Source organism: Candida tropicalis, assembly GCF_000006335.3.
Source record: "Candida tropicalis MYA-3404 genomic scaffold supercont3.3, whole genome shotgun sequence".
Taxonomy (NCBI): Eukaryota; Fungi; Ascomycota; class Pichiomycetes; order Serinales; family Debaryomycetaceae; genus Candida; species Candida tropicalis.
In genome coordinates this window covers 2137482-2158814 of record NW_003020055.1, presented here as the reverse complement: position 1 = coordinate 2158814, position 21333 = coordinate 2137482, and the positions used below count along the sequence as shown (strand labels likewise).

The 21333-nt window shown below is 36.4% G+C and overlaps 10 protein-coding genes across 10 annotated transcripts; 6 read left to right on the top strand and 4 right to left on the bottom strand. All coding sequences in view use genetic code 12, as the record gives it.

Annotated features, from left to right (window-relative positions):
• Positions 1-740: 740 nt before the first annotated feature.
• On the top strand, positions 741-2291 carry NOP5 (RNA-processing protein; the record flags this gene model as incomplete). Its single annotated transcript, XM_002548665.1, has 1 exon — positions 741-2291. The coding sequence occupies one exon, from the start codon at positions 741-743 to the stop codon at positions 2289-2291; it is 1551 nt and encodes a 516-aa protein (XP_002548711.1).
• Positions 2292-2454: 163 nt separating this feature from the next.
• CTRG_03006 (tetratricopeptide repeat protein) lies at positions 2455-4521 on the bottom strand (the record flags this gene model as incomplete). The annotated part of the gene is made up of 1 exon (XM_002548663.1): positions 2455-4521. One exon carries the CDS (start codon positions 4519-4521, stop codon positions 2455-2457), a length of 2067 nt encoding a protein of 688 aa, XP_002548709.1.
• On the top strand, positions 3887-4297 carry CTRG_03007 (uncharacterized protein; the record flags this gene model as incomplete). The annotated part of the gene is made up of 1 exon (XM_002548664.1): positions 3887-4297. One exon carries the CDS (start codon positions 3887-3889, stop codon positions 4295-4297), a length of 411 nt encoding a protein of 136 aa, XP_002548710.1.
• Positions 4522-4736: 215 nt separating the features above from the next.
• On the top strand, positions 4737-5300 carry CTRG_03005 (uncharacterized protein; the record flags this gene model as incomplete). Its single annotated transcript, XM_002548662.1, has 1 exon — positions 4737-5300. One exon carries the CDS (start codon positions 4737-4739, stop codon positions 5298-5300), a length of 564 nt encoding a protein of 187 aa, XP_002548708.1.
• Positions 5301-5490: 190 nt separating this feature from the next.
• On the bottom strand, positions 5491-8109 carry PKH3 (protein kinase; the record flags this gene model as incomplete). Its single annotated transcript, XM_002548661.1, has 1 exon — positions 5491-8109. The coding sequence occupies one exon, from the start codon at positions 8107-8109 to the stop codon at positions 5491-5493; it is 2619 nt and encodes an 872-aa protein (XP_002548707.1).
• Positions 8110-8966: 857 nt separating this feature from the next.
• On the top strand, positions 8967-11315 carry CTRG_03003 (metalloendopeptidase; the record flags this gene model as incomplete). Its single annotated transcript, XM_002548660.1, has 1 exon — positions 8967-11315. One exon carries the CDS (start codon positions 8967-8969, stop codon positions 11313-11315), a length of 2349 nt encoding a protein of 782 aa, XP_002548706.1.
• Positions 11316-12971: 1656 nt separating this feature from the next.
• GNP1 (amino acid transporter) lies at positions 12972-14699 on the top strand (the record flags this gene model as incomplete). The annotated part of the gene is made up of 1 exon (XM_002548659.1): positions 12972-14699. The coding sequence occupies one exon, from the start codon at positions 12972-12974 to the stop codon at positions 14697-14699; it is 1728 nt and encodes a 575-aa protein (XP_002548705.1).
• Positions 14700-14927: 228 nt separating this feature from the next.
• Positions 14928-16319, top strand: CTRG_03001 (putative serine--tRNA ligase; the record flags this gene model as incomplete). Its single annotated transcript, XM_002548658.1, has 1 exon — positions 14928-16319. One exon carries the CDS (start codon positions 14928-14930, stop codon positions 16317-16319), a length of 1392 nt encoding a protein of 463 aa, XP_002548704.1.
• Positions 16320-16392: 73 nt separating this feature from the next.
• CTRG_03000 (uncharacterized protein) lies at positions 16393-17673 on the bottom strand (the record flags this gene model as incomplete). Its single annotated transcript, XM_002548657.1, has 1 exon — positions 16393-17673. The coding sequence occupies one exon, from the start codon at positions 17671-17673 to the stop codon at positions 16393-16395; it is 1281 nt and encodes a 426-aa protein (XP_002548703.1).
• Positions 17674-17928: 255 nt separating this feature from the next.
• Positions 17929-21150, bottom strand: SRO77 (putative Rab GTPase-binding protein; the record flags this gene model as incomplete). The annotated part of the gene is made up of 1 exon (XM_002548656.1): positions 17929-21150. The coding sequence occupies one exon, from the start codon at positions 21148-21150 to the stop codon at positions 17929-17931; it is 3222 nt and encodes a 1073-aa protein (XP_002548702.1).
• Between the last annotated feature and the right edge of the window lie 183 nt (positions 21151-21333).

Here is a 21333-nt window from a genome sequence, read left to right as displayed (position 1 = left end):
TAACAAACCAAAAAAAAAAAAAAGAAACGTAGAGCGATAAATTCCGCGTACACTTTTTGACTGGTGGGAAAACAGATTTTGTTGAATGACGAACATCAGAATACAACAGACATGACAACGGATCCATAGCAGACTCAGAGTTATTGATTGAATGATGTTATGTTCATATCTTGACGACGAAAAAAAAAAAAAAAACAGATAATACATCGCCGCATCACGTGATACATAGTTGTAAAGGGTATCCAAACACTTCTCAGAATATAACTGAAGTAGCAGAATACAGAGAAAAACAAATTTTGGTGAGTTTCTATTTCAGATCATTCACTATGGGTGATTAATATTCCATGTAAGACAAATAGTACTCCAGTTTCATCGCTACCAATTACATATTTCTTATCTGCAGTCCCCCATCTCTTTTTTTTTGTTCCTCATCGAAAAATTTTCATTGCACTCAGAGAGAACGAAAGAAAAAAAAAGATGAAAAAACTAAAAGGGAACTATACTACTTTACAAGCATTAGTCCATCTTCTTGGAATCTTTCATATATATACCTAGCAATCCTTTATTTTAAGACTACCTTTGTCGTTAAATTCAACCACTAGATAGTATTCAAATTTACTTATAGATTAAAGAAATTTTAAATAAGAACTTTGTTACTGTTACACCCCCCCCTCATTGATTCAACCTAGATATATATAATATTTTCATATAAGACAAACTAATAATATCATATATTTGCAATGGCTTACGTTTTAACAGAAACTGCTGCCGGTTATGCTTTATTAAAAGCTTCCGATAAAAAGATTCACAAATCCGCTACTTTGATTGAAGACTTGAACACTGCTGAAAAAGTTGCCGAACAATTCAAAATTCATCGTTTTGAAAAGTTCCAATCTGCTGCTAATGCTTTGGAAGAAGCTAATTCTATTATTGAAGGTAAAGTTTCTGAAAGTTTACAAAAATTATTGGAAGATGCTAAAAGTGACAAGAAGGCAACCTTGATTGTCTCTGAAGCCAAGTTGGGTAATGCTATTAACAAATTGGGCTTAAATTTCCAAGTTGTTAGCGATGCCGCCTCTTTGGATTTGCAAAGAGCCATTAAACAATTTTTGCCAGAATTATTACCAGGTTTGGATGATTCTGCTTTAAAACAAATGTCCTTGGGTTTGGCTCACTCTATTGGTCGTCACAAGTTGAAATTTTCTGCTGATAAAGTTGACACTATGATCATCCAAGCTATTGCATTGTTGGATGATTTGGATAAAGAAATTAACACTTATGCCATGAGATGTAAAGAATGGTATGGTTGGCATTTCCCAGAGTTGGCTAAAATGATCACCGACTCTGTTGCCTACGCTAGAATCATTTTGACCATGGGTGTTAGATCCAATGCTTCCGAAACTGACTTGTCAGAGATCTTACCAGAAGAAGTTGAAGAACAAGTTAAGACTGCTGCTGAAGTCTCCATGGGTACTGAAATCACCGAAGATGATTTGAGCAATATCAAAGCTTTAGCTGAACAAATTGTTGATTTTGCTGCTTACAGAGAACAATTGTCCAACTACTTATCCTCTCGTATGAAGGCTATTGCTCCAAATTTAAGTGCTATTGTTGGTGACTTGGTTGGTGCTAGATTGATTGCTCATGCTGGTTCATTGACCTCATTGGCTAAAGCTCCAGCTTCTACTGTCCAAATTTTGGGTGCTGAAAAGGCTTTGTTTAGAGCATTGAAAACCAAACATGATACTCCAAAATATGGTATTATCTACCATGCATCAATTGTTGGTCAAGCCAGTGGTAAAAACAAGGGTAGAATTGCCAGAACTTTGGCTGCCAAGGCTTCCATTTCATTAAGATATGATTGTTTCGATGAAGAAAGAGATGAATCCGATGATTTCGGTTTGGAAAACAGAGCTAAAGTTGAAGGTAGATTAAGTCAGTTAGAAGGACGTGACATGAGAACCACTTCAAAGGTTGTCAGAGAACAACCAAAGATTGACATAACTGAAGCACGTGCATACAATGCTGACGCCGATGCTCCAACTACTGAAGCAACTGCCGCTACTACTGCTGATTCTGATGACGAAGAATCTGAAACCGAAGAAGTTGAAGAAAAGAAGTCCAAGAAAGATAAGAAGAAGAAAGAAAAGAAAGACAAGAAGAAGGACAAGAAGAGAAAGAGAGATGACGATGAAGAAGAAGAATCATCCAAAAAACTGAAGAAGGATAAGAAAGAAAAGAAAGAAAAGAAGGATAAAAAAGATAAAAAATCCAAGAAAGAGAAGAAATAAACAGTATGCTCTCCTCTCATTTCAACCTCAAAAAGTAAAATAATATTGCATTGTTTAAACGATGTAGGTAAATATGTACAGTAGTAGAATTTTAATTCGTGAATAAAAGTAGAAAAAAAAAAAATTAACTATACATAACATGTAGAAAAAAAAAAAAAGAATATCAATCTAAATCAGGTACATCCCCCATTTCAACATCATTATCTGTACTTGGGTTACTGGTATTTGCACTGTTGTTGCCTCTTGTTTGTGAGGTGTTATTATTATTACTAGTATTCCTCGTCTGTGTATTTCCCAGTGGCTGGACAGTTCCATTCTCATTAACCATTCTTAATCTACTATCTGGAAAAGATTGTTGCAAATGATCCATTATAATTTGACCAATCATTGGAACTGGTCCACCATTGCCACCGTCATTAGCATTACCTGAAAAGGCCTGTGAAATTGCATTTGCAATGGTTGCACCGACACTTGCACCAGTTCCAGTAGCGTTTGTTTCAACAACTATTCTACGGTTAGGACCTTCGTCGACTATTTGTGTGGTCGGTCTACTTCCACCTTGACCACTACTTTCTTGCAGTGTTCTTTCATTAGAAGTCACACTGGACCTATTGAACTCAGTATTTCTATCAGTCTCCGCGTTTCTAGTTGTATTTGTACCAGGAGTTGCTCTGGAACCGGGCCTGAATAATTCAGCGAAACTAACAGCATTTGGCATTGCTCTATTGAAGTCAAACTCAAAAGGGCCCTCTGGCTCATCGTCGCTAGGAGTGCCAGTACCATTACTTTGACGAGTATCTTCTCGTCTTCTAAATGTCTCCACTGGGGTTATAACCGAAGTTTCCATACCATTTCTAGCGAGTAAGTTTTGAGTAACTTCAGGGGTAAGAATATTTGGACGTTGAGTATTTGCTCTCATAGAGACATCTCTCAACGAAGAATCTCTGTACACAGGAATATATGTGAAATCATCTCTATCCGAATCCGGACCCAAGGCTCTTAAATGTGCCAAAATTCGTCTCACATCGCTGAGCTGTTTTCTAATTGTTTGATCTGACATATGTTGTTGATACGCCCTTTTCTCGGTCAAGGCAATGGCACTACTTAATCTTTTCACAAACTGAGGTAACAACGATTGTTTTTTGGTTTCTTTATAGTGCTCAATTACCAATTCCTCTTGAGGGAAACCTTCCGGTAATATTTCACCCACAGCAGTCTTCAATGCAGTAACATAACTTTCCAACGCAACCAAGGAATTACCCATGTACAAATGACAATAGCCCAATTGTGTCCAAGCAGGGGTGAATACACGATCCAAAACTAATGCTGCGTTCAAGTCACTGATTGCTTCAGGAACACAGTTAAGACCGATAAACGCGATGGCACGGTTTGTATAAAGCTGGGGGAAATCGACGTCACTTAAAACTGGCTTGATCTCTAATGCCTGTGTATAAACCTTGATAGCCTGTGCGTATGCCAGATTGGCCATCAAATTATTACCTAGTTCTCTCAATGAATCCAAGGTTTCTCTTTGGTTGTGTTTTTTAGTACCAAAACCAGCAGTTAGGATTTCTAAATGGGAATTCAAGACTTTGATGAAAGAATCCAATAATTTTTCTAACAGAACAGACGGTGATGATAGAGAAGAACCAAAATATTTGATACCACTTTCGTACAAACTGGAAAATTCACTTTCTGATTTCAATTCATTGAAATACGCCACTAAATATGGATACAAGTTGTCATCAATACCTTTGGATTTGTCGATTACTAAATCAGGGCTTTGTTCCAATGCTTGCAATAACATCAACCGTAACTTTGCATATAATTCTTGTGGTCTAGAATACTCAGATTTATCCACGGATGGTCCTTCGCCGTTGATTTCTTTAAGCAATTCTTCAGTAGTAGTTGAAACAGGGTACTCATACATTCCTGTTTGTTTGCCAACCAAAAGCTGTTCAATAAAATCAATTTTGGAGCCCTTTCTAGTTCCATCGTTTTCATAAAGATGATCACATTTGCATAGCTTTTGTAACCTCTTTTCAAGTATTAACTTTATTGAACTCAAATTATTTTTGTTTAAGGTATTGGTGAACTTTTCATTCGTAGTGCAAGATTCGGATTGTACGTCTAATTTTTCGATCGTATATATCACCTCTCCACAGATAGCCAAATGAAACAAATACTTGGTTGTTGGATCATCACTTTCAATTTTTTGTAGTAATGTCATTATGAAAGTTGACTTGCTGTTTATTATGTCGACACGAACTGTCAGAATTTTTTTTTTTTTTTTTTTTTTTTTTTTTGACTGTTTGAAAGCTCACGCATGCTTTCACTGTTTTCTTATTTTTTTTTTTTCTTATTGCCTTCAAGGGGGAAGATTTTCAGTGGAGAAAGCTATTTCCAACAGTCATTTGATTCTAACTGAAGAATAACACCTTCTTTATGACACCTCCAAGACCACAGAATAAATCAGAACTAGAAGTACCATCTAATCTATTGACACCAGAGGGTTGTATTTCGTCTTCAAGAATCAGAGCATTTCTTAGACTATCTAGGCATGTGACTGACGACTCAATCAGACCCCATTTGAATGAACTTAAGAAATCAGAATGTTCGCTGTATTTTCAAGACGAAATTGTGCCTCAATGGAAATTACGCGGGGATATAATTGACTATTGCTCCAAATATTCACAAGATTTAAGAGACCATACTTCCCAGGGTAGAACGGTCGAAAATGTCACTACATTGTCATATAATCTAGACAATGCAGCTGAAGTTACAGAAAAGTTCGATCTCAGAACTGACCCCTATGCTTACAAGACATATCAAAAGAAGATTTCAGAGCAATTTGCACAATGTGATGCTTTAGATAGTTGGACCCAAAATGAAGCAATGGTAGAGAAGATTATCCGAGAACAAACAATTGAAGTTTTAAATGATAAGTGTTTTTATCAAGACTGGATGCAGGCATTTAACAATGCCGTCTTTCCTAAAAAATCCAATTAAATGGACGTCTACGGATATTTGTGACAGTCAACCTTGTATATAATGGACATATAGTGTATCTATAACAATGATGTATTTATAAATAAAAACAAATCGAATTCTTCTTTTTGAATGACAACAATAAACTAATATATACTAACAAAATGTTGAATACTAATAATAATTAAATAGGGTCAGGTCAAGTCTATTATCATTTGTGATTATGAACAGCTGCTGCTGCAGCATATGCAAATTTTGATGATTGTCCTTGCGGCGGGGTTGAATACCCATTTGATGTCAGTTTTTTCTTTGATTTAGAAGCCTTTTTCTTAGAACTAGATGAAGATGACGATTTCTTTTTAGATTTCTCTGTCTTGACATCATAGATACTATTGTTTGATGATGATGCACCTGAAGTCGCAGATCTGACTTCTAAATATTGTTCCATGGATATTTCTTTTGCAATTAATAAGCAATCTATCCACCCATGACTTGTTCCTATTACTACATCGTGTCCATGCTTATCCACAACTTTTAACATATTACCCAACTTGGTTCTTTCTCTGTCGCTGATTCTTTTCAAAAAGACCAAATCTCCCCCTTCTTTAACGAGTTCAATAATCAAATAACCAAACACCTCGTCACTTTCAGGAATAATATTCCCATCATCATCCACAACGTTCTCAAATTCATAGTCATACATCAGATAATCAGCCCCTTTATTAGCCTTCAAATCAACCAACATGACATTCAAAGATGCATCAATGAAGAATACTCTTGCCATATTGGTAACAACAGCAATGACGATTTTAGCGTCTCCAGTAAGAATGCCTTTATTTTCAGTAGTTAATTTGTCAAGAACAGAATCATCCAACACTTCAGATTGAGAGTTGCTGAGATATTCATGGCCCAACACCAGTTTGAATAATGTGTCCATTTTCAATATCTTTTCATCCGGTCTTAAAAGCTCTGAAATCTCCTTGAACTTAACACAATTTTCTTTTGTTGTTTTTGGTGCTGCCTGTGCGATCCTTGGAGATTTGGATGAAGTTTGTAGTTGCTGCTGCTGTTGTCGAGCAGGTGGGATAGTTGAGGGAGGTGGAGTATGAGCAATAACAGGACGAGTTGAAGTAGGTGGTTTGGATGCAAAGGCCGCAGCCAGCGCAGCTGCAGCGTTTTTTCCTGATATTTGTTCATTGGAACGATTAACTTGTGTTTGAGGAGTTATATACGGTTGCGCGTGATACGACTGTTGTTGTTGTTGTTGTTGGACTCTTGCATTTCCATTTGAACTCGGAACCAAATTGGCAAACGAAGTATTTGTTCTTATGTTACTCATACGCTTCTTTTCCACTGGCGTTTGGTCTTGCAGTTGTTGTGGAGGTACCAGTTGCTGTTGTCTTACTTGAGTATTTCCATTTTGATGGTGCATTGAAGAAGCAGCTGCACTAATTGCAGGTGCATTTCTGTTCTGTTGCTGCTGTTGTTGATGTTGGAATTGTTGGCCCCTACTTGGGGATGGTGGGGTTTGTGGAGGAGGTGCTGATGGTTGAATAATTGGAGATGGTGAAAAGTTACCATTGTTATAAGCCATTTGGTTGGTTGGTGCAATTGGCACATTCTTCTTTATAGCTGTAGGTGGTTTGTATGACTTCTTAGCAGCTATTGACGGGATGAATCCAAATTCAGAAGCTTGGATTTGTGATTGTAATTGATGATAAGAATTGGACTTGCTAGCACTTCTATTGGTACCGTTTTTGAGCATTGGGATTGCAGGTGGGGGCTGAGAGACAGAACCAAAAGGTTCAAATCTAGGTACCTTTCTGTGCCAGATATAGTTTTGATCGTCCCACGGCACTTCAGAAAACCAATTAGAATTTATTATCTGTGGAATTGTTATGCGTTGAGCTGGATCAATAACAAGAATTTGATCAATTATTTGGATCACATCCGAAGGTAATGGGACTGGAGATTTGTAAGAATAATCAAGATTAATAATTTTCTCAAATGTCAAGTATTCAGTATTACCCTTGAATGGAGGCACACCATGGAAAAATTGATACAACATGCACCCTATCGCCCAAACATCTGATTCAAATCCACAAATATTATACTTGAGCAATTCGGGAGACACGTATTCGGCAGTGCCAACAAAGGAACCCTTTCTATCATTTGTAGACACTTCACGCATAGCAGGATCAATTGAGTTGTAATCAATCTTCTCAGTTGTTGACAGATCATCATTAGTATCTAACAATTTCGCTGCACCAAAATCTGTGATTTTCAAATTAAAATCGTGTCCAACAAGGATATTTTCTGGTTTCAAATCTCTATGGATAACACCTTTCAGATGAATGAACTTTACCGCATCTACTATCTGACACATGTAGAACTTCAGCACCGGTTCTGATAAGGATCCAAATTTTCTAATGATTGATAAAAGCTCACCATACTCAGCAAAGTCAAGAACAAAAAATAAACTGCTTTCATCCTGGAATGTGTAATATAATTGAACAATACCCGGATGCTGTTGTCCCAAACGGTTTAATGTTGTTTTTTCTATGTTTACATATTTGATCTTATTTTCCTTGACGATATGTCGTTTGGATAAAACTTTGATAGCGTAAGTTCGATTGGTATATTTATCCAAGGCCGAGTATACGGTCGAGTAAGACCCTTCTCCTATTCTTGCTCCAAATTGATAGTCTCTAGCAGTTCTTCTTTTCAAAGCTTGCTGTTGAGCATATTGTGCCTGCTGGTGGTGGTATTGTTGTTGTTGAGTTGCGGATGGATTGATCGACAAGTTTTGTAAGTTTTCTAAGCCAGACATATTTTTATCATTTGGTGGAAAGGGGGTGGGACAGAAGGAGAATCAAGAAGATTTAGCAAGTATAATTATACAATTATAAGAAACGATGAGAAAAGAATAGGCAAACTGAATTAGGAGTACAGGTAAATGAGCACGAGGAATTTGTATTATGATATTTGATTCTTGTTTTGTTTGTCTGTTTGTTGAGTTTTTGTGAGAAAGGGAAAAAGGGAAGAAAGCGAAACAAAAAAAAAAAATCGCAGATGAAGAAAAAGAACAAGAATCTAAAGAGAGAGAGAAAAAAAACAGGCTCAATCTTTTTCTTACTGTCTCTGTTGCAAGAAGCAAATCAAAACGAGATGTAAACAACAAACAAAAACCGAAAAAAAAAAATTCTCATTTACAACACTTCAATGAAGCAACAAGAACTGCATTCTTTTGATCTTTATTATTAAGTGATCTACGGTCTGAAATTGCCATACCAGTGATACAGAAGGTGGGAAGTTTTCATTGATTTATGTATATCCATTAATTCCCCAGAGAATAAGAGTAGTGCAAGATGTGTCTATCATGATTAGTTGTTGCTTCGTCTAGTAATATACTCATATCTCATTGCCATTGCATCTGAAAATGGACAATATAGTTTCAGTTGAGTTTTGCAACCTTGTTAGACATGGTATTGTTGTCACCCTCAGCTAGCCGTCCCAGTGATAAATCACGATACTAGCCTATCCCGGAAGACTCATTTTTTCTGACACAAAGAATTCTTGTGTTTCTTTTTTTTTTTCTCTCTCTGTCTCTCTGTCTTCAGGAAATTTTTCTCGACTCAAATAAAAATCTCTAGCCAATATTATAATTTTTATACAAACTCAAATACAATGAGGTCTAGTATAGCGGCACTGCGTTATGCTAAGAGATTACCATTGGTGGTAAGTCTAAGCTGCAGAAAGTTGGCCACCACTACTGCTCCTATTACTTCTACGCTACCTTCGAATTACAATCATATTCGAAAAGTCTTTGATGATCAAAAATACTTTAATGACTTTACCAGGCTTGGCTCTAATTCCACTTTGTTCAGCACTCCACAGACAGGTCTTTTCCTGAATGAACGGTTGACTACTCCACAAGGGTTGGTAGAATTCTCAAAGAGTTCATTATCGGAAGCAAAACAGTTAGTTAAGAATATGTTGTCGGAGGCAAACACAGTCGACGGGCAACTAAAATATATCAAGAAATTGGACCAGTTATCAGATATCTTGTGTCGTGTGATAGATGTTGCGGAGTTTATTCGAGTTGTACACCCTGGTCTGAAATGGGTGAATGCTGCTCAGCAGACTCATGAGATTATGTTTGAATTTATGAATCAGCTTAATACCAATGTTGAACTATACACCAACCTTCGTGACATTCTAAATAACCCTGCAATAACCAGACGGTTAAGTGAAGAGGAGATCAAGGTAGGAGAGTATTTGAAACAAGACTTTGAACGCTCTGGTATACACATGGATCCCCAAACCAGAGAAAATTTTGTTACCATAACTCAAGAAATCTCATTGCTAGGGTCACAGTTTGGTAACCAGATAAATAACCTACAGTCTTACTGGTGCACGGTCAATACTTCAGAATGGGAAAGCATAGAAGACCCACAATTAAAGAAGGAGATTAAACTGTACCAATCAAAATATGATGGCCCAAGAACCACAGGATCAATGTACGTACCATTAATCGCTAATATCCCATACTCCATTTTGACAAACTGCAAGTCAGATTCATTGCGCAAAAAAATATGGATATCTTTACACAACTCGCCAGAGGAACAGATTGAGGTGTTGAATAAATTTGTATCTTACAGAGCATTATTGGCCAGAATGTTGAGATATAATTCATTTGCGGATTATCAATTGGAGCATAAAATGGCAAAAAACCCAACAAATGTTATTACATTCTTGTCAAATCTTCAAAAATCACTCAAAGAAAAGGGAGTTGTAGAAGAGTTGAAACAGTTGTCACAATTGAAACACGAGTCAACGCCAGCGGAAGATGTTGTCGAAGATATTAAACCATGGGACAGGGATTACTTGTTGGGTCAATTACAGAAGCATAGACAAGCAGCTTCTTCATCTACGGGCAACATAAATGAGTACTTTTCTATAGGTACGGTGATTGCGGGATTAGATAAACTTTTCAACGCATTGTACGATATTTCCCTTGTTCCAGTTGCTGCATTGAAGGGGGAAACATGGGATTCGCACCAAGTTCGTAAAGTCAAGGTTGTTGATAATCTGAGTAGCAAAACTTTAGGGTTTTTGTATCTTGATTTTTGGTCTCCAAAAGTATTACCTTCACATTTCACTATTGTGTGTCTGAGACGATTGAATACATCAATCGATAGTGAGACTATTGGCGAAATGAACCAGTTGGTACAATTGGATGGAGATTACCAATTGCCGGTAGTGTCACTTGTGTGTAATTTTTCTAAGGGCCATTCATTTTCGATTGGTAGATTTGCTGGAATTGATAATGAAAAGCCTACATTATTATCATTGGATCAAGTGGATACAATATTTCACGAAATGGGTCATGCCATGCACTCAATGATAGGACGTACCGAGCTACATAACTTGTCAGGTACTAGATGTGCCACTGACTTTGTTGAGTTACCTTCAGTTTTGATGGAATCTTTCAGCAAGGATCCAAGGGTTATCTGTGAATTAGGATGTCATTATGAAACAGGTGAGAAATTACCCCCAGCACTACTTGAAGATGCCCACAAGCATAGAATAATGTTAGACGCCTGTGAAACATTTATGCAGTCAAAAATGGCTACTTTGGACCAGAAATTGCATGATGAAGCTATTGTCAAGTCCTTAGAAAAAGGGTTGTACGAAGTCGATTCTACTGAGATTTATCACAAAGTTGAAGAAGAATTGAAAGTGTTTGCAGATAAGTGGTCAACTTGGCACGGTAAATTTCCACATTTGTTTTCATATGGAGCAGTCTATTATTCATATTTGTTGGACAGAGCCATTGCTGACAAGATATGGCGTGGTTTGTTTGCTGTTGATCCATGGAGCAGAGAAGCAGGTAGAAAATATAAAGAGAGCATATTACAATGGGGTGGTACTAGAGATCCATGGGAATGTCTTGCGGATGCTTTAGATATTGAAGAATTAAAGAAAGGCGATTCCACTAGTATGAAAATTATTGGTTCTGATAGTAATTTATGATTAGTCAGAGATTAGAATGCACATGTATATAGATAAGAATAATTACTACGCTTATTATTTTATTAATTGACTCTATACATTCCAATCGTCATGACATGTGATCTGCAGTGGAAAACCTTGTAAAAGAGTATGATATACAGGGGTTATGACAGGTCAACTTAGATAAAGAAGATAGGAAACAATCGTTCCATACGTCTAGAACGCTTACTCCGGAACAAGAAAAAAAAATTGCGAGGCGCTACATCATGATTTGCTCCTTAACCGGAGATGAAATTAACAAAAAAAAAAAAAAAAAAAAAAAAAAAACTTTAGACACATCCGCATCAGCGCAATATATACGTACACTTTTTGCTCGTCTATTGTCTGTCATTGGTGTGAAAAATGAAAACCAAGAAATCAAAGCATCGAATTAGAGAAACAAAATGCTATAACCACAGGTTATAAATTCTGTAATCATTAAACACCCCCACGAAATATTAAATGGATAAAAGGAATCGATACTTTCGTGTAACTTGGTACGTCAGAATCCCAGCGAATTTTTGATTTTTTTTTTTTTTTTGGATTTCTTTTTTTTTGGATTATTATCACTTTGATGAAGAAAATGCCTTAAAGTTTGGAGGCTTATACAACATGAGAATAATAGTCATAAAGGCTCTCAGCAAAATTGCCCACAATCAGAGTATCAATAATTATGTACATTATTACTATCATTATTTTATCGTTCTTTATCTTTCTTTATCTCTAGATCATATAATTAATAACAATATGATCTACAAGTGTATCCTTTGTCTTCTGCCCTGTCTCCCCTGTCCTTTCATTTCTTTTGTTACATTCGGAAGCTGACTCAGATTCGGATTAAATTTCTCTTTCTGTTGCGTTACTTTTTTTTTTTGCAGGAGAAAATTTGACGTCACAAAGGGGAAACAACAAAAGAAAAAAAAATTCCATAAAGCTATGTGCAGGAGAACTTGTATTTGCCGCAAAAAAGAGTTTCTTTTGTCATCTCAATTGTTCCGAGAATTGGTAACTTGCAAAATGCCTCATGGTGACCAAAAGCTAAAGAAACACAAACACCTGTTACCACAACCAACACGCGATCAGTTGGTAAATCCTCAAGGCATTTTGTTTAGAGAGCTCATGCAAAAGACCCGTTCGTTTCGTTTGAATGGGATTCTCCAACAAATCAAATGGACGGAATCAGAGATTACGGGGAGCTAAGATTCGTAGTCATGAATCGATACCAACTAAATTGGTGATAAGAAACGAAATAGTCTTACTTTATTCTCCACCTCCCCATTTCTTTTTTCAATTTACGTATGAAGTTCAATTCATGTAATTTTTTTTAGCTTTAGATGTACAGGTCACTCCGAAGAGGCATTCGTTTTTTTTTTTTATATAAAAACTTGATTTTTTTTCCACTAATAGGTTTTTTTTTTCTCTGTTTGTTTTCTATAATTTCCTTAAATTAATTTTTTTTTCTATTTTATTTCCCTTTTTTTTAATTACCACAATTCAAATACAATTGTATTGTTGTTTACTTGTTAATCTTTCATTTTAGTTTTCATTAATTTGTTTGTTTAATTAGTTTTTTGGTTTTATATTTTTTATTTTTAAAGTTTTACATTTTGGTTTGTAAATAACTATCACTTATATACTATGTCAAAGAAGATAGATCCTACCATCTCAAAAGAAGTGAAGCCAGATGAATTCGGAAACTTCTCTGGTTCCGATGAGCAATATGTCACACATGATTCCATTGATAGTAAGTCAAAAGGTGCTTTCAAGAGCCTTGTTGATTCATTTAGAAGAAAAGAAATTGATGGTGACGAAGCTGCAGGAAAACAATTGGCCAAAGGTATCAGTAAGCGTCATTTAATTTTAATGGCATTGGTTACAGGTATCGGTACCGGTCTTTTGGTTGGTTCCGGTCAAGTTTTACATAAAGCAGGTCCTTTGTTTACTATTATTGGGTACGCCATTGGGGGTTCATTCGTCTACCCAACTTTACAAGCAGCTGGTGAAATGGCTGTGAATTATTCTGAATTATCCGGTGGTTACAACTCATATACAAGAATGTTTGTCGAAGATAGTGTCAATTTTGCCATTTCATGGAATTACTGTATCCAATGGTTGAGTGTTATTAGTATTGAATTGGTCACCGCTGCTATTACTATTGAATATTGGATTAGTAGAGAACGAGTCGATCCAGATGCTTGGGTAGCGATATTTTTTGTTGTCATTGTTGTTGTCAACTTTATTGGTTCCAAAGCTTATGGGGAATTCGAATTTATCATTGGTCTGTGTAAAGTGTGTTTGTTGGTTGGTTTTATTATCATGGGTATTGTTGTTAATGTCGGGGGTGGTCCAGAACATGATTATATTGGTGGTAGATACTGGCACAACCCCGGTCCAACTGCAAATGGGTTCAAAGGATTCTGTAGTGTGTTTGTCACTGCTTGTTTCTCATTTGGTCAAACTGAATTCATTGCTTTATCAGCTGCTGAACAACCTAATCCAAGACGTGCTATCCCAACTGCCTGTAAATTAGTTTTCTGGAGAATTGTCATTTTATTCTTGGGTTCATTGACTATGGTTGGTTTGCTTGTTCCATCTAATTCCGATCGTTTAATGAGTGAAAGTGGTGGTTCCAACACCTCTCCATTTGTCCTTTCTGCTGCCCTTCATGGGGTCAGAGCTGTTCCATCCATTATCAACTCCGTCATTCTTATGTCCGTCACCTCAGTCGCATCTTCTTCTTTATACTCAGCTTCCAGAACTTTACAATCTTTGGCTGAGCAAGGGTTTGCACCAAAATGGTTTGATTATATTGACAGAGCTGGTAGACCTTCCAGAGCATTGTTAGTTTCCACTATTGTCGGTTTATTTGCATTCATTGCTACCTATAAAAAACAAGTTACTGTTTTCAACTGGTTATTGGCCATTTCTGGTTTGTCTCAAGTTTTCACCTGGGGAGGTATTTGTATTTCTCATATCAGATTCAGAAAAGCTTTAGCTTATAACAATATTTCCACTGATGCATTAGGTTATAAAGCATCTACTGGAGTTCTTGGTTCGTATTATGCTTTGGTCTGGTTTTCATTAGTTTTAATGGCCCAATTCTGGATTGCTTTGTATCCAATTGGAGCCAAGAAACCAGATGCTGCTGTTTTCTTCCAAAACTATTTGGGTGCTGTTGTCTTGATCCTTTTCTATGTTGCTCACAAGTTGTGGACACGTAAATGGAGACTTTTGGTTCCAATTAGTGAAATTGACATCAACTATGAAAGAACCATTTTCGATGAAGAAATTTTGAATCTTGAAAGACAAGAAGAAAAAGAAAGATGGGACCGTGCCCCATTCTATAAAAAGATATTCTTAATTTAGATAGATTATGTTTATGTATAAAGAAAAAAAAATTGATGATAATATAAAACGAAATAAAAAAAAAATACCCACTGTTCTTCCTATTGATTATGTAAAATTTTTTAATCACGTTTTCTGCGGACATAAATTTCCGGGATCCACTAGGAATTTAAAACAAACGAGAAAACCATGAAATACAGAAAATTGGAAAAAGGAAAATGGAAAAAAAAAAAAAAAATTCACTAACTTATGAGTCCAAATTTCACCAGATCAATGATTAGAATACTACGCAGGTTTGCGAGTACTGGCAAAAATACTTCTATATTGCGTAGAGCACAAATAGATATCAATGATATTGTTAATAGACCAGTGGAATACAAGAGATCCATTGAAAGAAGATTGTTATCATCAAAATTAATTCAGAATGTCGATTTCATAGTATCGAATCGTAAGATTCAAATTGAATTGTACAATCAAATGAATAACTTAAAAAGAGAAAGGAATGAAATTTCAGAGTCTTTGAAACGAGGCACAGGAGATTTAGCCATGGTCAAACAGAGATTGGAAGAGATAAAATCGGAGTTGAAACCATTAGAAAAGAAATGGAAGGAACTAGATGAGGAAATCTACATCAAGGCTGAAGCTTTACCGAATCATGTTTCTCAAAATGCACCAGAAGATCCATTGAAAGAGTCAATTGACCAATTTATTAACTGCAAATCTGTAAATGACCCCAAACTTACTCCTGAATCTTCAAAATATGATCACAAAACAATTGGGGAAGAATTGAAAATTATTGATTTTCAAAAAGCGTCAAACGTATCAGGACCTTCCTGGTATTATTTAATTGGGGATGGAGCTTTATTGGAACAAGCATTAGTTCAGTATGCTCTTTCCAAAGCAAGAAAACATGGTTATACCATGGTTATTCCACCATCTATTGTTCGATCAGAGATTGTTAATGCATGTGGATTCAAACCAAACGATCAGAATAACGAGAAGCAAATTTATGAGCTAGAAGATGAAAAGAAATCATTAACTGGAACGGCTGAAATTCCATTGGCCGCTTTTCATGCATCAACTATATTTTCAGAAGATGCCAGTTTTCCAAAGAAATATGTCGGTGTTTCTCGATCATATCGTGCCGAAGCAGGTGCCAGTGGAAGAGACACAAAGGGATTATACAGAGTCCATGAATTCACCAAAGTTGAATTGTTTCATTTCACCACCCCTGAAAGATCAAGTGAAGAATTACAACAACTTAAACAGATGCAAGTGGAAATCATTACGGAATTGGGTCTTGCAGCAAAAGTTCTCAATATGCCAACTTCAGATTTAGGTTCCCCAGCAATGCAAAAATATGACATTGAAGCATGGATGCCAGGTAGAGGTTCATGGGGAGAACTTACAAGTTGTTCAAATTGTGGAGACTATCAAGCGAGAAGATTGGGGATTCGTTATAAGATTCCAGGTGAAACAGGTTCAAAGCATGTATCAACCCTTAATGGTACTGCCATGGCTGTTCCTAGAGTTATAGTAGCATTAATTGAACAGAATTATAATCCTGATACCAAAGAAATTGCAATTCCAAAAGTACTACAACCATATATGGATGGTAAGGACAAGATCATTCAAAATTAGTTTCACTCTTGTATATATATATATTTATCAATTGTATTTCCTTCAACCAAAAAAATATCCTTGTATATATTATTTATGATTCCTCGTCAGAGTTATTACTCAAATTATTGTTCCGCAACTTCACTAAAGGTGTGCTTGCTATTCTTTTTCTAACACTAACAAAGTCATTTTTCTCAATTTCGTCTAGCTTGATTTTGTGGAAATTCTTTAAATTCTCCATCTTTGATTCTCGGTTAGTTGTAGGAATCTGTGTACTTTCAATTTCTTCTTGGAGTTCTTTATACTTGCCCAATAATTCCTTAAAGTCTTCAAACTTTTGGTTATAACTCTTACAAAGTAACGCGTACTTTTCTTCCAATGCCTTGTACTTGTTTTCAAGATCCCGATCCTCAACGCGAATCTGTGACTTCTCTAGATTGTCAAGTTTTTGAAGAATAGCTTCAAGGGTCGAGTCCTTGTGAGTTGATACTTCTTTTGCCTGCCTCGTGCTTTCCAATATGCTCTCTAATAATTTAGTAGTTTTGTCATCCAATGAAACAGCTTGTAATTCTGAAATGATCGGGGCGGTGATTTGATGTACTATATCTGTTGGAGGTAACTTTTGATCTAATGACGCTGCCAAGTTTTCAAGTTTATGAATTTGTGATTTAATTGGGTCCATTCCAGCAGTCCCTTCTAATATTTGGGCAACTTCTTCAGACTTTTGCAATTGTTTTTCAAATAATTGTTTCAATTCATCTTGTTTGGTTTCCTGTTTTGCTAATTGTGAACTCATCAACTCATTATCTGTACTAAGAATTTCTTTCAACTTTGCAATCTCAACTTTCATGGAGTCAAGATCAGGGGTGTTTGCCTTTGTAGTTTCTTGTATAGTCTTACGGATTTCTTCCATTGTACTACTATCAACACTCATTTTGACACTTTCAACATTAACTGCCTTATCTTGCTCACTCAATCTATCTAATCGTTGAATGATCTTATTCATATCTGCCTTAGTGGCATTACCTTCTGTCATTACCTCCTGAGAATAGGTCACCACACTTGATAAAAGTTTATTCAAATGTTCATTGTTATTCTTCAGTCTATCAAACAATTGCTCTAAATCAACATTGGTTTGTTTGGAATTCAACTCTATGTTATACAACTGTTGTTGTATCTCTTCGTGTGTTGTGTGGAGTAAGTTAAAATGTTCATCCAAGTTATCGCTTTCCAAAAAGGTTAGTTTACCCTTCAGCTTATTTGGGGAAATTAGTTTCAATGGCAGTTTGTGAATAGATGTAGGTGTTCCTGCATTAAGAGGGAAATTATCTCCCTTACTTGTAGGTGTTGTTGGTAAATTTTCTTTGTTATTCATTTGGTTGGAAATGATGAATTAAAGGGTCTTTACGGTGGTGTTTTTTGTATGTATTTCAACTTGTTGTTTTTTTTTTTTTTTTTTGTTTGTCTTTTTTTTTTTTGATCTTTGTTTACGTTTATAATTTTTTTTTTTTTTTACTCCTGTCGTTTCTCTCACAATCGGTTTTGTGATCATACTCTACGCAACCACCTGAAATTTGAAACAACGAAATTATAAATTTAAAACTAAACTGATTATAAATGGAAAGGCTATTTAAAATCCAAATCTACTTTTAACTGCAGCACTGTACATCGCTTTCTTTTGATCAGCGACTCCTTCAGTTATAGTTTCACTTGCTTGATTGGCATAATCATTGAATGTCTCTTCTACTGTTTGAATACCATTTTGAACACTTCTCATAAAACCTTGAGCCCCGATGCCACCAGTAGCTGTTCCTCTTCGAACTGGTTGCTCATAAGGACTGATTTTATCTTGACTTTTAGTACGGTTTTGTGGGTTGTAACCACCATAATTATTCTGAGGATTAGCTTCAGGACTCACGTTGTAAGCTAATTGGGATTCAATATTTTTGGGTGCTTTTCTATTTGGACCTGCTATCAAATTGGTAAAATCTTCATTTGAAACATAGCTGGTTTGACCCCTTGCCCACAGCAAAGCACTTGCACTTGGACGTGGGGGGATAATCGCATTCTCATTAAACAACTTATCCGTTTCCTCTTCCCCTTTGAAACGTGATTTTTCATGGGTACAAACATACACCGATTCAGTTTTGGAGCTTCTAATAAATAATTCTCCGGACAGCAAAAGATCTGATTGGGTGGCAGTACCAGACTCCAATGAGTCCTTCACTTTCAGGTATACTTCACTAGGAAGTTTGATGTTTGCAATATCAGCTAATGATGGTAACGAGCAAAGCTTGACAAACCCAGTTTTTACCAAAATAGCCAAAACAACACCATGGTCACGATAATTCACAACACTGACTTTCAAACAGGTATCATCAATAACTTTATGGGACAATTTTTGTTTAGGAAGTTTAAGCACTCTGACATCTCGGCTCGAAGTGGCAATAACATATCCTGGTAAAAGAATACCCTGACTAAGTTTATTAAATGTACTCATGTCTGCAATAGCTGAGGCACCATTTGTGGCGTTGATTGGAATTAATTGTGAAATAAAGGACCCTTCACTGTCCCCAGCATCGGTAGTTCTGTAGTTTAAGTGCGCAGTCTTATCAGCAAAAATCACCTCAAACCCACCATTTCCCATTGGAACTATTTTGAACATAACTAAATTACCACCACAATTGGTACCAACTAATAACAAAATGGAAGAGTAGCCTTCGTTACCGTATTCTTGAATGGTAAATTCAATAGATGTTGGATAACAATTACCTTGAATCGATACCAAGTGCTCTTTAATATTTTCAAGATTGAGAATTACTGCTGGTCCTCTTGATATATCACAGACGACTAATCTACCGGATTTATAACCAACGGCACCAAAACCCACTTCACTCATTTTAAGCACCGAGATTTGTTCTCTTGGTTCAACTTGCAACAAGCTGACGGGTAAAAATGATGATGATGCAGTAATAGAACCCAGGATTCTATCATGAATATCCAACAATTTGGCATTCCCATTTGAATGTTGAATCTCACAGCCACTATAATCTTTTGAGGATGATATACCCGCATTTCTGTTGTGCTTGCCAAACTTACAAATAACAACATCACCGGAGAACAATCCTACTAATAACTCGCGATTTTCAAATGCACAAGACACAAATGTAACTCTCAATGATTTTGGATCACCATAATCATACAACGTTTCTCGAAGACCTATTTGAACAATTCCTTCTAATTCCTGCTGCTCACCCTTTGAAACGTCCAGGAATCTAACCAATCCTCTTTCATGACCAGTGATTAAAATGTTTCGGTGAATATCACTGTATCCAATAGGTTTCTGAATGCTTCCGAGTTGAGCTGACATCCCACCATAAAGTAGTTCTTTGGTCTTTGATGAAACTCCACTAGATATTCTGTTCGACATTATACTATACCAATCAATTCTTCTAACCTGTTGCACATCAAATGAACATAACGGTGGATGGATAAATGAGATTGATGTTGGTAAAATAACTGACCCCAAATCAGTGCATCCTTGACCTCCAGCATTTTCTGAAAAGGAAACAAGATATATTTGTCCCAAATTCGACACCAATAACAAAAATGCTGGGTCGTGTCCCTCGTTGAAGTATGGTGACCCATTCTGAGTAATTGGCTGTATAGTAGTTATCACTTCTTCAACTCCTGTATTGTTCAAGTAGAAAGTAAGAGGTATTATTCGTTGGCCAGACTGTGGTTGAGCGTAGAATTCACCTTGCTTTTCATTGGAGGTAATAGAATACTTTAAAGTGTAACCAAAGTCCAAAACATGGATGCAGTTAGTTGCATTTGGATCACCCCCGCTGATGAGCAACTTTGTGTTTTCCGGATCCTCACCACATACCCATCTGACTGTTTCAATTGGATGAAAAACTTCTGGAATTGGTAACGGTGTTCCTGGTTGATGAATATGAACATCAAACACATTTCTTGCTTCCAATATTGAACCACTAGCAATATCCCAAAATACAATAGAATTATCTTCATATACAGTCACCGCATGCAACCCATTAGGATGAAAGTGAGCTTCTTTTAATTTCGGTAAAACTGCCTTTGAGCTTCCAAAAAGTTTCTTCTTACCCCCATGAGAAACATGTGATGCCAATTCAAAAGCTCTATGTTCTTTCGAAAGTTGATAAACCAAGACACTCTTAATCTCTCCGGAAACAAGTGAATATACAACTGCAGACTGATTATACCCGATTAACAAGGTGCCAATATCACGAGGATGCCATTCTATGGACACAACAGGGGACAATTTCTCCTTTGGCATTATCTTCTTCTGTAAGTTATCAATTCTGAAAGGAGTTTGTTGAAGTCTATCTACATCATAAAACATTAAACTTCCATTAGATAATCCCATGATTAACCAATCTAAAGAAGGATCCGTTTCCATGGCAGTAACTGAACCAGGAAACAGTGCTGTTCCTAAAACTTTCTTGGAGTGTAATGATAATATGGTCAAACCAGATCCTGCTGACCCACATACTAAGTAGACACCTTTAACAAATTTCAAAAATGTAATTGGGTTCTTAATATTGAATTCAAAAACAACTTCAACATTCACTTGTCCATAAACTCGAACATCATTACTTGTTGTTGAAACTGCCAACAAGGATTGGACTGGATCATAGGCAACTGCAACAATAGAATTTTTGGGGATACCTATTTGGTTGACCACTTTAAGTTCAATCTTTTTCACATCGATTTCTTCTGGTGAGAGACCCTTGGTTCCTCTAGTTTTAATGACATTGGATACAGAACCCAATGATAATGGAGGTTTTCTCAGTTTGAATTTGTTGAACATTGGTTTGGTGTAGAGTAAAGGAGGCAGAATCGGATACAATCGAAGTGAGATTTTTAGTTTTCTTTTTGGTTGTTCGATTTTGCCTATTTATTTATACGACAAACTGGATCGAGTCGTGCGAACTGGGGGTAGTTTGAGAAAATGTGCCTGTGGGCGTGCACAGCCAGAAAATAGAAGGAAGGG